Here is a 14,664-nt window from a genome sequence, read left to right as displayed (position 1 = left end):
TGTTAGACACTATGTTAGTCTTCACAGGGTTATTTTGTAAATGATTCTTCTTAGCATTATTTGACTTATTGGCAAGGGTGGCCCAGTTAACTGATGTTGACACAGCATTATCTTTATGAGTACTATCTGAATTTATTGTCTTTACTTTCGCACACACTTCTTCTGGTATTTCCCTGACAGCAGCAAAACCTGGCAATGAAACAGCACTAGTGCTAGAACTGTCATGCTTCTGGGGTACCCATGGATCGTGCTGCAGATGCACGCCTTCATGGTAACTGTGTCTATAGTTGCGTGATGCACATCGTTTCTGTCGTAGTCGTGCCACACCCATGACAGGACCATGGTTAACAGACGAGGTGGCAGCAGATTTTCTACTATTCTTACCAATGGACTGTAAATGTAAACTTTCATTCTCGTGCACAGGTGCTAATGCCAGATTTCCAACTGATCTGCACCTTGACACTACTCCACTATGCATACTTTGTGGTCTATCCACATGCTTCTTATGTTTCTCAATCTGTACCAGAGAAACATTCTGCACCAGTTCTGCACGTGGAGGTTTCTTTCCCAACACTTGACTAGAACTTAGCATATCACTTGTATTTTGACTCCACTTCTTGCTCTGAGTGAAAGACGTCATCAGTTTCCCATTTTTAACACCTACGAAACTTGGTCCCTCTCTGGAAGGTTCACTAGAAACTGCATAACTGCTACATTTGTTTACACTGCATAGATCTGCATTACATTGAACAGAAAAAGGATCTGCCAATTGTCTCAACTCAGCCACAACATCAGCACTCTCATCAGATGGACTTTCAGAATCATTGTCATTTGTGGCTGATTCAACAGAATCAGCTAACCTGTGATTTTCCTTCACAGATACCAGTTCTGATTTATGACTCTCATTCACAGATTTACGCATCATGAAGGCAAGATTGTCGTTTTCATTTGTGATTTCACCTGATAACAGTTTCATAGAATAAGCAGGAGGCTTATCTTCAGTTGGAGAGGGTCCTACTTTTGGAAGGTTTTCACCTAAAACAGCAGTAGGTGGGCATGCACATGAAAGGTCTTCACAAGAAGGGCCTCCACATGAAGTGTCTTCAATCACAACAGTAGAGGGTAGGTGTACACACAATGGATTTTCACTGAGCACAGGATGTGGTCCTCCATATGAAGGGTCTTCAATAAGATCAATCTTATCATTGTCAGAGCAACTTCCCTTTGAATTTTCCATCTTAGCACTTAAACCAGGAACACAGGCACGAGTGTCTGAACCACAGTTTGTGTTTCTATGCGAACTGACATGTGACCTCTCTAAAACATCAGTGTCGCTTTTCATGCCTTGCTTGTTGGCATCATGATCATCTTCTGTGGTTACAGCAATACTTTTGGCGAGTACCTCAGAGCAAGATTTACTATTATCAATTTGCTGTGTTTCAATATGAGTACCTTCTGCACTTCTGGAGGAGTCATCCATTCCAGAAACATTCTGGGATAGACTATCATTGGAAACATCTTTGCTAGGGGAGAAAAAATCCTGTGTTAGCATTATGCAGTTTTGGGCAGGTGGATGTTTAGTTCTCAAATGGTTCATGAAGGTGTAATCTAAATTATCATCACTAGCAGAATCATCACCATCATAATCCATACTGACAAGTCGATGGGAAGATTCATCATCAGAGCTAGATGAGCTAGATTCACTACCAGGTTCTGAGAAAGCTTCATCATCAACGTTTACCACAGAAGTTTCTTGACAGACAAAATCACCTCCACCTTCAGCATGGTTCTTTGATGTTTCACTGTGGGTAGTCCTTCTGGTAGGAGTTACAAAGACAGAGTCATCAAAGCATGGTGAAGGTTCAGAGTCTGCACAAAAAGGAAGTGGATTACTTGAAGGTGTGTCAACTCGATGACCAGGTGATGATGAATCAGTCAAATCTGTGGTAAAACCACATGTACATAAACTTTCAATCTCTGAGAGATTTGGACTGTCTGGAAGCAATTGAAGTTCTGTGAATTGGTCATCAGAACTGTACGATGACTGGATGGGTTGGATATGTTCATTAATCTCTGAAGATGGCAAGTTTCTATTTGTTGTGAATTGGTCATCAGAACTGCAGATAATCTGGATGCGAGGATTATCTTCATTCATCTTTGTAGTTGGTAAGTCACTATGCTTTGTGATTTGATCATCAGAATCAATGAATGACTGGATGGGAGAATTATGTTCACCCAACTCTGTTGAAGGTAAGTTCTTATGCTCAGTGATTTGGTCATCAGCACTACAGCATGAATGGATAGAAAGGTTATGTTCATCTGTCGCTGTAGATGGAAAGTCTCCATTCTTTGTAACTAGATCATCAGAGCTGCAGATTGGTTGGATGCAAGGATTGTGTTTATCTATCTGTGTAGTTGGCAAGTTGCTTTGCTTGGTGATTTTGTTTTTAAGTTCCTCCATTTCAGTAGAAGGAGAGTCTCTGTGCGTTGTGCTTTGGTCATCCAAACTGGTGCATGACTGGATGGGTAAGTTATATTCATCTATCTCTGTAGAAGGGAAGTCTCTATGCTTTGTATCCAGTGACATGTATTCTGGTAAAGGTTTTGATGGTGAGATTGGTCTAGTCAGCTTCTCCTGACTACTAGAAGAACATGTGCCCTTGTTCATTACTAAATTCTTGTTATTGCTGGAACATGCACATATATCTGTAGAATTTTTCCTCTGATGCATGCATTTAATACCTTCATTCACATCCTGGCCACTTTCATTTTCATCCAGAATTACTATGGAGGGAGTAACACATGCATTCATCAAGTTCATATCATTTGTGTCCCTATCACTGCTGCACAATATCAATTCATCTGCATCATCATTCTCACTATTTGCATTGTGTTTGCAACTCTGTTTTTGTTGAGCATGGGGTTCCTTAGACAAGTCTGGAAGAACCTCATTTTCAGAGGCGTGCGAAAGCATCTGTTCAGACCCGCTAAAGTTATGTTTTGTCCCGTCCGCAATGAGAACTGTCAACTTTGAATCATCCAGTTGGAATGTAGCCCTTCCAACATCTGAGACAATTTTAGCCACCTCTGAATTTGATCCATCCAGCCGTTGACTACTCTTTAAAACCACAGGAGCTTCACTCAAAGAAGCTAAATTCAGCTGTGATGAATATCTTCTTGTTGGTCTACTGATTACATTTTTAAGTTTCTGTGTGAAGCTTTGAGTTCGACGGAAAACAAATTCTTCATCTTCACAAATCCAGAACTCTCCATACTTTTGCTTGATGGGGGCTTTGCTGCTGACGGACTGGGTTGGGGAGACTATAGTCTCATCTATTGCCTGCAACACGCCAACCTTTTCTAGTTCAGTGAAAAGCTGAGAAATTCTTTTAGCTTTGTTTGAAACAGGATCAACATCTGTGTTTGAATCATGTGCATGTTGATGATCTGTACAAATTGATGGCTGATGTTTATCTCTGTTAGATGTTTGAGCATTATTCAGGGAACTGACAGACTGTGATGAGACACTGTGATCTGATATAAGATCTGGTTCAGGTGTTAGCATTTGGTCACAGAAAATAACTGCAGTTGGGCATAAGTCTGTTGATTCTGAGACAACAGTCCTGCCCAGAAGGTGTTCATCAGAGAGAACAGTCATGCTCCTGGTATATTCATCAGAAACAACAGTAGTCTGATTGTGGTCAACAGAAATGAAATCGTCCTGCTTGAGCATGTAATATGGAGGTAATGCAGTGATACAGCCATGAACTGGACAACGTGTCAGGCAGGAACTATTACTAAGTGTATACTCGTATACTTCTGGTATACGGTTAGGCCTGGTCATCATGTTTTTGCTAGGAGCACTGCGTTTTTTAGATTTTCGCTTCTTCTGTAAGGGAAGTTGGTCATATTACAATGTTAGTAGGAAAAGAAAAGAAGACAGAGAAATAAGTTACAGGTTGAAAGAAACTAATCACAATCTGTTAAAAAATATAACAATTTTAACAACGTATAAGAACTGTTTGTAAATTTCAGTAACTGGTGAGAATGGAATGGATTAATAAGTGACACAACTTATTGATATTTTGATTTGCGGTACAATACTTCAATCTACTAGCAAGGATAGAATAAAAAGATGTTCCTATTTCCATTTTGAACTGAGTATTAAATCTAGATGTAAGATGCCCTCGATTAGAAAATTAGTACAATTAAAAACATGAAGTTTTCCCTTCAATATTTTTGAAATTTGATTCTGAAAAACAAGACTTGGATATTTTTGTAGAATTGTGTCAACATTTTCCAGTAGTCTGCTATTTTTAATTTGCCACACATTTGAACTATGAACATGTAGATCGATGATGTTTTGCGAGGTATGTCAAAAGGTGACAAGAGTGAGGAGGAATGTGCGCACCATGCAGGAATGGTGGGTCAAGTCAAAACATAATCAACATAGCTGTCATATACAGTAGTGTAACTTAATACTTCCAGCAATATATTGGAAGCAGTAGTTTGGACTAGCAGTTCAAGCCCTGTCAGCCCCCATCTCGATACAGACATTCACAACAATTATTGTTAAATTGTAGTTGTCATTTTATAAACTAGAGTAATAATGTAGAATTTATCACAAAAAAAATAACACTTATATACAAAGTGTTACACATCAAATCGGGAATGCATATATTCACGTAAAAGGAATTCTTTTAATATTGGCATAAACAACGACCTCATAAACATGTGGGTGGTATGAGATGGCATAACTGTATATTAACTTACAGACTGTTTAGTGTAACTTTTCAATGTAATGCCTCCGTCTCCATACTTAATCCTGGCTGGAACAGAATGCTGTCTGTGATGATCTCCATGTAGTGGCACTAAGGGCTGCAAAACAATCAAATATTTCATTGAACCAATTCAATTAATGATGCTGGTACAATGAAAATGGTCATTGAAAATGGCATAGTCCTTGTAAAATTTTGCCTTTGTGTGCTCGACAAAGAAAAACAGATCAGAAGTGAAAGTAAAGCAACTTGAGGTTCATGTCTATGGCATTACACTTGGTAAAAATGTTTAATATATGTTTGAGAAATAATGAACAATTTATTTGTGTCATTATATCAAGTCATTACATCATTGTATTGTATCAAGCTTAATCTTTTTACCAGCAATAAACAAAATCAATCATGGCAGAATCAAGAAATAATTTTGCATGCACAAAATGTGGTAAGTGGCTGCCTTTTCATTTTGAATCAAAATGTCAAAAACACTGACATGTCCATTTTTTGTTTATTCTTAAGGGGCTAAAATAGCCACCATTTTGTCCAAGGTGCCCAATCGACCAATCAAATTGAACAAAGTCGAGCACCAGTAACCAAATATGCATAATCACCATAACAACTTTGAGTCCTTGTCTTCTCGGAGAAACGGCAACAATGATGAATTAGTGATTTTACATCAATACTTTTAGCCATATTGAATTTAAAAAAAATAATATTAATGCTGATGTATGTTTTGGTATACTATCTATGCACTAAGATTGAACAAAAATGATCATTGCATTCAGGCAAAACTGACATGTATACCATAAGAAACCAAGTGACCACCAGTAAGCCAGATTTGTTCAAGTCTAGAAAAATAATGACCTGCACCTGTAATCCAATTTTTATGATCATCATACCAACTTTGATCTAAATTGTGATAGACATCTGAGAGAAACAGCAGCTGAGTATTAGAAATTTTATGTCCAAATCAGTATGTTTTAAAATGTTTTTGTATAAAGTTTGAATGAGATTGGTCAAACAGAGTCTGGAATACATGGACGAATTGAAGGACAGACAGATGGACGGGCGAATGATCATTTAAATATTCAACAAACTCTTACATCTGGATCTGCTATTTCAGCGGAGACTTTCTTCTGATGCCGTTTATACTGATGACGTTTCGCCATCAACTGTTCCTCCTGTTGCATTTTCCTGGCAATGTCTTCATCATGTGCGGTGAGTTCAGAGATATCTTTCGGAAGATGTTTACTCTTCCTTTTACTCTCCTGTTCGTGTAATAGTCTGGCAAATTCCTAGACATCAATGGAAATAAATATAAAAAGTAATTCTCAATGGCTTCAGAAGAAATATGGTCAACAATGAGGCATGGAAACAGGTCAATGACCAATGAAAGTGAAAACTGTACTATAAAGTAGACATTAAAGAAGAAGCATGACTATAAATAAAAATGAGCATAACTGAAAAAGAAGAATTATTCACTGGATTCAATTTTTACCTGTTGCAAAGAATAGTCACTAGATTTTTCATTTACAGGTTTGATTATTCACTGTATTTTAATAAAAATTCGCAAAAATATTATCCAAGGAATGGACAGATTGCTAACAACAAAATATTTTCTTAATTTTTGATGGTCTACTGATGATGTAATTGTTTTGTCAATAAAGGCGAAGTTGTAAACATTTGATGACATTCCCCAAAAGCCTATTTCAAACACTTTCAAGTGGTAAGGCTACTACTGTAAAACACGTCTTTTTAGCTAGCATTTCATTTTAGCTAATTTAGCTAACCTGTAATTTTGCTAATTCAAGATGTCGCTAATTTAGAATAAAGTATATTCTCACAATGAGATTGTTGGCATTTTAGCCAAATTAAGATTTTGTTAATTCATGTATTGAGTCAAATTCGCTAAAATGGCATGTAGTTATTTCAGTGTGTTTTACAAAAGCAAAATATGTCTAAGGCTAAAGATGTCGATAATGATAGAGAAAATGCTGAAGAAAAGTACAGTATAAGCAACATGAACAGTGCTGCCCCAAGATGATAATGGCCAGGGATATTTATAAGTGACAGTTTAACTAAATATATTAGCATGTGTAAATAATACACCTTTCCAATAAGTATCTAGCGACAAAACATCATTGTGCAGTACCAGTACATGTAGATACTGTAGAATACTTTATTTTCGCTATTTTTGCTGAAGGGATGATTATCTTAAAATTCCCCTGTACTTTTGCAGCCAGGAACAAGCGTGGCTAACAAATAAACTTATTTCCACCCACTGTGCAATTCAAAATGCTGTTTTTTTTTAAATAGCACTATATTCCAAATTACAAGCAATAAAATGATAACGCACAAAAGTTTTGCATGTAACTGATAAGGTTTTCACCCATCTACAACATTTACATACCGGACAGCAATGCATCGTCACTAGAGAAGCAGACTTATTGGATCAGTATATCAAGATACAAGTTAATTAGTATTACTACAGTGGAAATGAAAGTTATTGATGTATATTTGTCACTAATCTGCAAAGACAACAATGCTGTATCACCAGGTGGATATATACAGAGAACAGAACGAACTAGAAACAGGTCTGAAGCCAGAATCTACAGCAACATAGGTGTGTGTACATGTCCAATGCCAAGGTTTGGAGATGACATCATTGACATAGATCAGGCTTTTAAATGTGGCTATAATTCAAGATATGAGGTAGGCAAACTAATCCCAAAATAATTATAGAGGATACTAGTACAGCGAATTTTACATAGCAATAAAGTGGAGGGGAACAATTTCTACTACAGTTTTTTTTTTTTGATACAATCTGACATTGGTATGCAAAAGAGTTTGGGATGCAAATGAGTTGGCATTCAAAAGAGTTTGGGATGCAAATGAGTTGGCATGCAAATGAGTTGGCATGCAAATGAGAACACATGCAAATGAGTTGGCATGCAAATGAGAACAAGTCAATGAATGTTCTTTACTGTGTTGTTCTAATGTGTATTTGATATTTATTCTAAACTAATGCACCTAATTGATTAAAGGGCATTAACAACTCATTCTGACTCCTATAAATAACATTAATTCATTTGCATAACATAACATTCCAGATTGAGGCTCTCACCATGGTGACAAATCTAAAGAGTAGAAGCAATAGATCTTTTTGAAGAGAACCACATGTTTAGACAAACTGTTCTAAGAATTATATTTCTTTTTCGGAGCAAAGTGGCATGAGCAATAGCAAAAACGTTTCAATTTGCCCTGAAAAATACCCATAATTCTCTTTGATGGAACAGTCTGCTGAACGAGGCAGTATCCTTAAAAGGAAACAAAAACATGATCTCATTTGCATAACATTTCAGAATGAGGCTCTCACCATGGTGATAAATCTATAGAGGGAATGAAGCAATCACAGGAATTCATTTGCATATCATTTCAGAATGAGGCTCTCACTACAGTGATAAATCTATAGAGTATGAAGTACATGTAATCACATGCATGAATATGATCATGGCAGACAGCCATGCGACACTCAATAGACCTTATGCTTGACCCCTGAAGGTCACACATCCTGATTCTTTCTTGGAAACTAATTCACTATTAATCAGAATTCTCAATGTTTTTTATTGAATGTTGACTTGAAATTTAACCTAAGGTACCATATACTATGAAATACTTTATTTTCGCTTGCAACTAATTTTGCACTATTTTCACTGGAGAAATGATTAAGGTGAAAATAAAATCCAGCGAATATATCTTTTTTCCTATATTTCACATTCAACTCATCAAAAATCAGTGAAAATAAATTCCACACAAAACACCCAAAAAGTCTTAATTCCAGCTAAAATAAAGTATTTCACAGTAATATAGAAAATTATGACAAAAAATGTGACCTTTGAGGGTCATGGAAAATGCCAGGATGTGTGACCTTTAGAGGTTGTACATAGACTAAGTCCACTGCATGTATGAAATGATCCTGTACTAGCCACCCTGCCTGTACTCGTAGCAGAGCAGAGCAGAGCAGAGCTGGGTATTAGTTTACCTCATCATCTTCAATCTGGCTAACACTCATGTGCTTGTGAGCCACAGTCTAAAATAAATTGAGAATGCAGTCTCAACAACACAGTTGTCACGTTTTAGGTCATTATAGGCAGTACATGTAGTAAGAGTTCAACCATGTGCACATGTCTACTGTAGATATAGAGCAAGGGATAGGAAGTGATGGAATATATTCAAGGTGTGTAACTATCTATCTATCTATATATATATATAAGAAGTGCAAAGGCACCGTTAGTGATCAACAATTTTTAGATTCCATTGTGGTACTTCTAAATTTTACCAGGAATTCACCATATCTCAAACGCTGTGACTTCAAATATTCAAGCCTGGTACCAGGAATTTACCACATTAAGTATTCAAGCCTGGTCTCAGGAATTAACCATACTAAACATTCAAGCCTGGTACCAGGAATTAACTATACTAAACATTCAAGCCTGGTACCAGAAATTAACCATACTAAACATTCAAGCCTGGTACCAGGAATTAACCATACTAAACATTCAAGTCTGGTACCAGAAATTAACCATACCAAACATTCAAGCCTGGTACCAGGAATTCACAATTCTAAACATTCAAGCCTGGTACCAGGAATTAACCATACTAAACATTCAAGCCTGGTACCAGGAATTAACCATACTAAACATTCAAGCCTAGTACCAGGAATTAACCATACTAAACATTCAAGCCTGGTACCAGGAATTAACCATACTAAACATTCAAGCCTGGTACCAGGAATTCACATTTCTAAACATTCAAGCCTGGTACCAGGAATTAACCATAATAAACATTCAAGCCTAGTACCAGGAATTAACCATACTAAACATTCAAGCCTGGTACCAGGAATTTACCACATTAAATATTCAAGCCTGGTACCAGGAATTAACCATACTAAACATTCAAGCCTAGTATCAGGAATTAACCATACTAAACATTCAAGCCTGGTACCAGGAATAAACCATACCAAACATTCAAGCCTGGTACCAGGAATTGGTACTAGAATTATACCACATCAAATATTCTAGAATGTACCAGACATTTATTGCTTCAAATATTCAAGCCTGGTACCAGGAATTTACCACACTAAATATTCAAGCCTGGTACCAGGAATTTACCATACTAAACATTCAAGCCTGGTACCAGGAATTGGTACTAGAATTATACCACATCAAATATTCTAGAGTGTACCAGACATTTATTGCTTCAAATATTCAAGCCTGGTACCAGGAATTTACCATACTAAATATTCAAGCTTTGTACCAGGAATTAACTATACTAAATATTCAAGCTGGTACCAGGAATTGGTACTAGAATTATACCACATCAAATAGTCTACCAGACATTTATTGCTTCAAATATTCAAGCCTGGTACCAGGAATTTACCACACTAAATATTCAAGCCTGTTACAAGGAATTTACCACATTAAATATTCAAGCCTGGTATTAGGAATTTATCATACTAAACATTCAAGCCTGAATATATTGATAAACAAAGGCATCTAAAATTACAAAACAAGCAAGTCTGTTGAAAGTTTACCTCGTCATCTTGCATTTGTCGAATTTGTCTCGTCTCTTCATCCTCCTCTTCCTCAGACTCATCATATGGACCTTCATAGCCGGGTGGTTCATCAGATAATCTTTTATCAGCATTGTTTTGTGCAAAGTCTTCATGATAGCCTTCAGGTGGGAGTTCATCTGGTGGATAATCATGGCCTCTACTATGTCCAGCCGCTACATTGGTCAAATCATCGTCGTCATAAACATGATCTGAAACAAACACTCATTTAAAGCACTGTGTAATAATGATAATTTAATGGTAATTTAATGATAGTTACAGGATTCTCCCAATGTAGAGGTGATAGCTTTCATATACCTGATTTCTGTTTTGCCTTATTTAGAAACTTTGCTAGGGGAATGTAGCACGTCATTATTTTAATGAAATTGTCTGTTTTATTCAGTTTATTTTTAATTCCTATTTCTTGAAACACCTTGTAATGTGTATAAAACTACAATGAAGGTCAGAACAGCGTGACCATTTCTTGTACATGCATGACTGTAGGAATTGCTTGCCATGCATTTGTGCGTTTGTCGTTTCTCGTGTGAAGTGCGCCAATGGGTCTTGTCAACTGTAGCTGACACCTTGCACAGTAACACACGAGTCAATGAAAACCCCGAAACCCCAAGGTATGTGTGGCAACTATAGGGCTAATCTTTTGATACTGATGTTCAGAGATGACTGAAAATTCCCATCTAGGGGTCAAAACCCAAGAACAATAGTGTAGGAATAAGACAGGGTAGGGATAACAAGGCAATATAACATTGTTGTGTTATCCCAGGCGGTGGGACAAAATATATTCAGCAACTTTTAGTGATTTGTCCTGCCCCTACATACCCAAAGGTGGAGGTCAGGTTTATTAACTAGTGCATAATTTAGACATAGCATAAGACGAGACACGGCAGTAAATATTGTAAAAATAATATTGATAGTGTATTACATGCATCCTTAGGTACACAGGATATATGCAATGTAAACATCCATTCATTTCACGATTGTAGCAATGAATGAACTCATTTACCTGTATTTCTTTGAGTATATGCAGCTAAATCCCTATCCTGTTGTGCCATTAACTTCTCTAAACGTTGTCGCTCCCTTCGAAGTTCTTTTTCCCTTTTTTTAAGTTCATGTCGTTCATATTTCTTTTGCTCTTTGTCCTGTAACTGCCTTGCTAACTCCTAGTGAATATCAATCAAATATAGTGATTTGAATTCAGTGATATGTCTTTGGAATTTTCATTCTTGCACATAGTGATAGCAAAATCTGGCCTAGGAGGCTTGGCCATTTACAGTCAGTGCTATAATAGTTGGGATACTAAACACTTCCAGTGAAGTTGCTGATTTTCTTGCTACGGTATGCTTGTCTCACATCATTAGAACTGTTTTTTTTGAGGCTGATCTGTTTGGCTAAATGCGCACACTAAAAATATTACTGTAGAATACTTTATTTTTCCTATATTTCCTATATTTCACATTAAACTCATCAAAAATCAGTGAAAATAAATTCCACACAAAATGCTCAAAAAGCCTTTTCAGTGAAAATTAATTCCAGCGAAAATAAAGTATTCCACAGTATTTATTTACTATCATTATGCTACGTACTAGAAGCACACACCAGCAACTACAAGCATGTCCTGCGATACTGTAATTACATACATTTTGTTCAATTTTGGCGATACGTGTATCATCAATTTAAACAATTTGATAAAATAAATTGGAAGAGAATTGCATTTTCTATTGATATAATGTGCCCCTCAGTAATAGCTTGACATCTCCTAATACTCCGTTTGAACTTGCAAACAAATTGAAAGGTATACACATACAGCGTCTCTGTTCTCTTGAAATCTTAGTTGTTCAAAGTTCTGTCTTTCTTGCTCCAGTAATTCCTCGTAGAGTCGCTGAGCTGCTTGTCTGTCTTTTTCTTCACTGAAAGTAAACATAGTGAAATTATGGCAACCTTGTCCAAAGGCTATTACAGAGGAAACAATATGTACGTGAATAATGTTGACGTCAATGTTGACAGGCATATTAAATGTTTATCATCCAATATCGTTTGTTTGTATAGTACGTTGATATAGGTGATGTCATGGGCTACATACATAGTATAAACAAGAAGCCGAAATAGACCATTTTCCGTTCACTGCGAGAATCACGCGTTATGCGTGAAATCGAACGTAAAAACAGGACAAACAAAGGTCATAGCGTCGTAGTCGCGTCAAACATCGCGTGGGATTCGACAAACGCGAAAGTATTTCGGGGACATTTCCATGCTTAATAATGTGCTGTCCACATTTGATGATAGGCAATTTCGATTAAGTAAGGGTATTCGGAAGCAATATTCCTCTGTCGAAGATCGGCCGGCCAATGTAAGCTACGAAATAAAGAAATTCTAGTTCAAAATCAAATCGTTCGATTTTTGCGGCAAACGTTTGACGCGCGTCTTTCATGCATCTTGCGAGATCTCGCAATTGTACGGAAAATCATCTATTGAGAGAATAATACAGACCATGACACCAAAAGTATCAACCAGCTCTATAGGCAAATGTTATCAGGTGATAATCTTTAAATCACAAAACCAACTATCACTACGTTCACGTTCACGTTCTCAGCACGTGCCAAAATTTGGAATCCTTTGTGTTTGAAGAAGGATTACAGCAGTTGCGTTCACGTTATTCGGGACCCACTTAGGGCCGACTCGGCTCTTGCCAAAATCACACCCTCACTCGTCGATCTGTTATTTGGCCCAAAAATGGAAAACAATATGCATATGATGATGATAATAATTTATATACTTAAATGATATCCATTTGTTATGGTAATTATTATGAGTCATCGTGCACATGTCAATGTCAATGTAGCATTGCAAGAAAATAGCGGTTGCAGCAGCACATAAATATGCATCACTGATGACGATTTGCATTCATTTCATTCATATACTAGTATATCTGCATTCCTGTCATCGTAATTTCATACTAGTATGAATCAGCATACTAGTATGATCTCTTAAATTTGTCACCGAGGGCGTAATTTTGGCTTGTGCCGAGCATTCAGGCAGCAAATCTCGGCACATGCAGAGTTTCAGTCCCAAGCATCTATCGGGACTGAGATCAAATTTTTCCTGAGTCTTGGGTCGTGTCGAGATCTCTAACGTTAACGCCACAATTGAGTGACAAAACAACAAAGGAATCTTATTCAACGGAACTGCACTTACAAATCGTAAGTTAAGTTATGTTACGAAATGTACATGTATTCAAGTCACGTTTTAATAATAATTTTCTGACCAATAAGTGCTACCGAATTGAAAACCTATTTTAAATATTTTATTATTTACTTATTTATCACACACTCACATTTCTTGTTGGACTCGCAGTTTATCTTGTTCTTCATGAAAAGCAATCATAGCTTCTTCACCAGCAAAATCTTTAGCCGTTCTGAGATCTGTGCGCACAGTCCTTCGTCTTGAAACATTTCCTGAATAATGTTTCTCAACTGGAAGAAAAAACAGACTTTTACCAGACCTTGGCCCCAGAATAGTAGCACAATGTCTACCAGATATAAATGTTGGTATATGGACACTGACCAATTCAGTAATACACAACCGAGTCACACGAGTGTGTTCACATGTTTTTGTTTATCTTATATATTTATATACTGTACAATACTTTATTTTAGCTGGATTTAATTTTCGCTGAAAAGATTTTTTGGGTGTTTTGTATGAAATTTATTTTCACTGATTTTTGACAAGTTAAATGTAAAATATAGGGAAAAAGGTATATTCCCTGGATTTTATTTTCACTGAATCCTGATTCCTTCAGCGAAAATTTATTCCAAGCGAAAATAAGGTATTCAACAGTAATTCGGTTCTATCACAAAATACAGTTTTAGTACTCTCTCCAGAAATGTTACCACTGTCAAGGTACAAATTTACATACTAATTTGCATAACATTTACATACTATTTGCATATAGTTGATATTATTGATATATTATTGATGATTAATAACAAACACATTAAAATACTCTGTTACAGGATGTACACAATTATTCACATTCAAAACTTTCATTGCATCAAGAACGATATATTTACACACAAGTTTACCAAATTGATTTGAAAAGTCAGCAATTGCACAGTGGAAATAAAACCAGTGTGATGATAAAACGAGGCACTGCCACACTGTTTGAATCCTGGAGGGAACACTGCAGTTTCTACTGACGTAATCATTGTTATACACTGTGTCAACACTGAACATTCGTCAAACGAGGCACTGCCACACTTTGAA

At 36.6% G+C, this 14,664-nt stretch overlaps 1 protein-coding gene across 2 annotated transcripts in view; it reads right to left on the bottom strand.

Moving 5' to 3' along the window:
- LOC100367332 (uncharacterized) overlaps positions 1-14,664 on the bottom strand; it is a 44,333-nt gene that overhangs the window by 8,271 nt on the left and 21,398 nt on the right. The window contains exons 3-9 of one of the 2 annotated variants that reach the window (XM_085490631.1): positions 13,736-13,874; positions 12,209-12,311; positions 11,408-11,564; positions 10,369-10,598; positions 8,818-8,865; positions 5,879-6,070; positions 4,774-4,878 (exon numbers count right to left, since the gene is read on the bottom strand). In XM_085490631.1, coding sequence (XP_085346757.1) covers positions 4,774-4,878; positions 5,879-6,070; positions 8,818-8,865; positions 10,369-10,598; positions 11,408-11,564; positions 12,209-12,311; positions 13,736-13,874 — 974 coding nt within the window. The remainder of the gene's footprint in view (positions 1-4,773; positions 4,879-5,878; positions 6,071-8,817; positions 8,866-10,368; positions 10,599-11,407; positions 11,565-12,208; positions 12,312-13,735; positions 13,875-14,664) is intronic. The other variant, XM_085490632.1, reaches the window with a different exon arrangement.

Source organism: Saccoglossus kowalevskii, chromosome 15, assembly GCF_978046115.1.
Source record: "Saccoglossus kowalevskii chromosome 15, keSacKowa6.1, whole genome shotgun sequence".
In the NCBI taxonomy this organism is placed as follows: domain Eukaryota; kingdom Metazoa; phylum Hemichordata; class Enteropneusta; family Harrimaniidae; genus Saccoglossus; species Saccoglossus kowalevskii.
The sequence above is the reverse complement of the archived record's forward strand: the minus strand, read 5'-3'. Positions and strand labels throughout refer to the sequence as shown.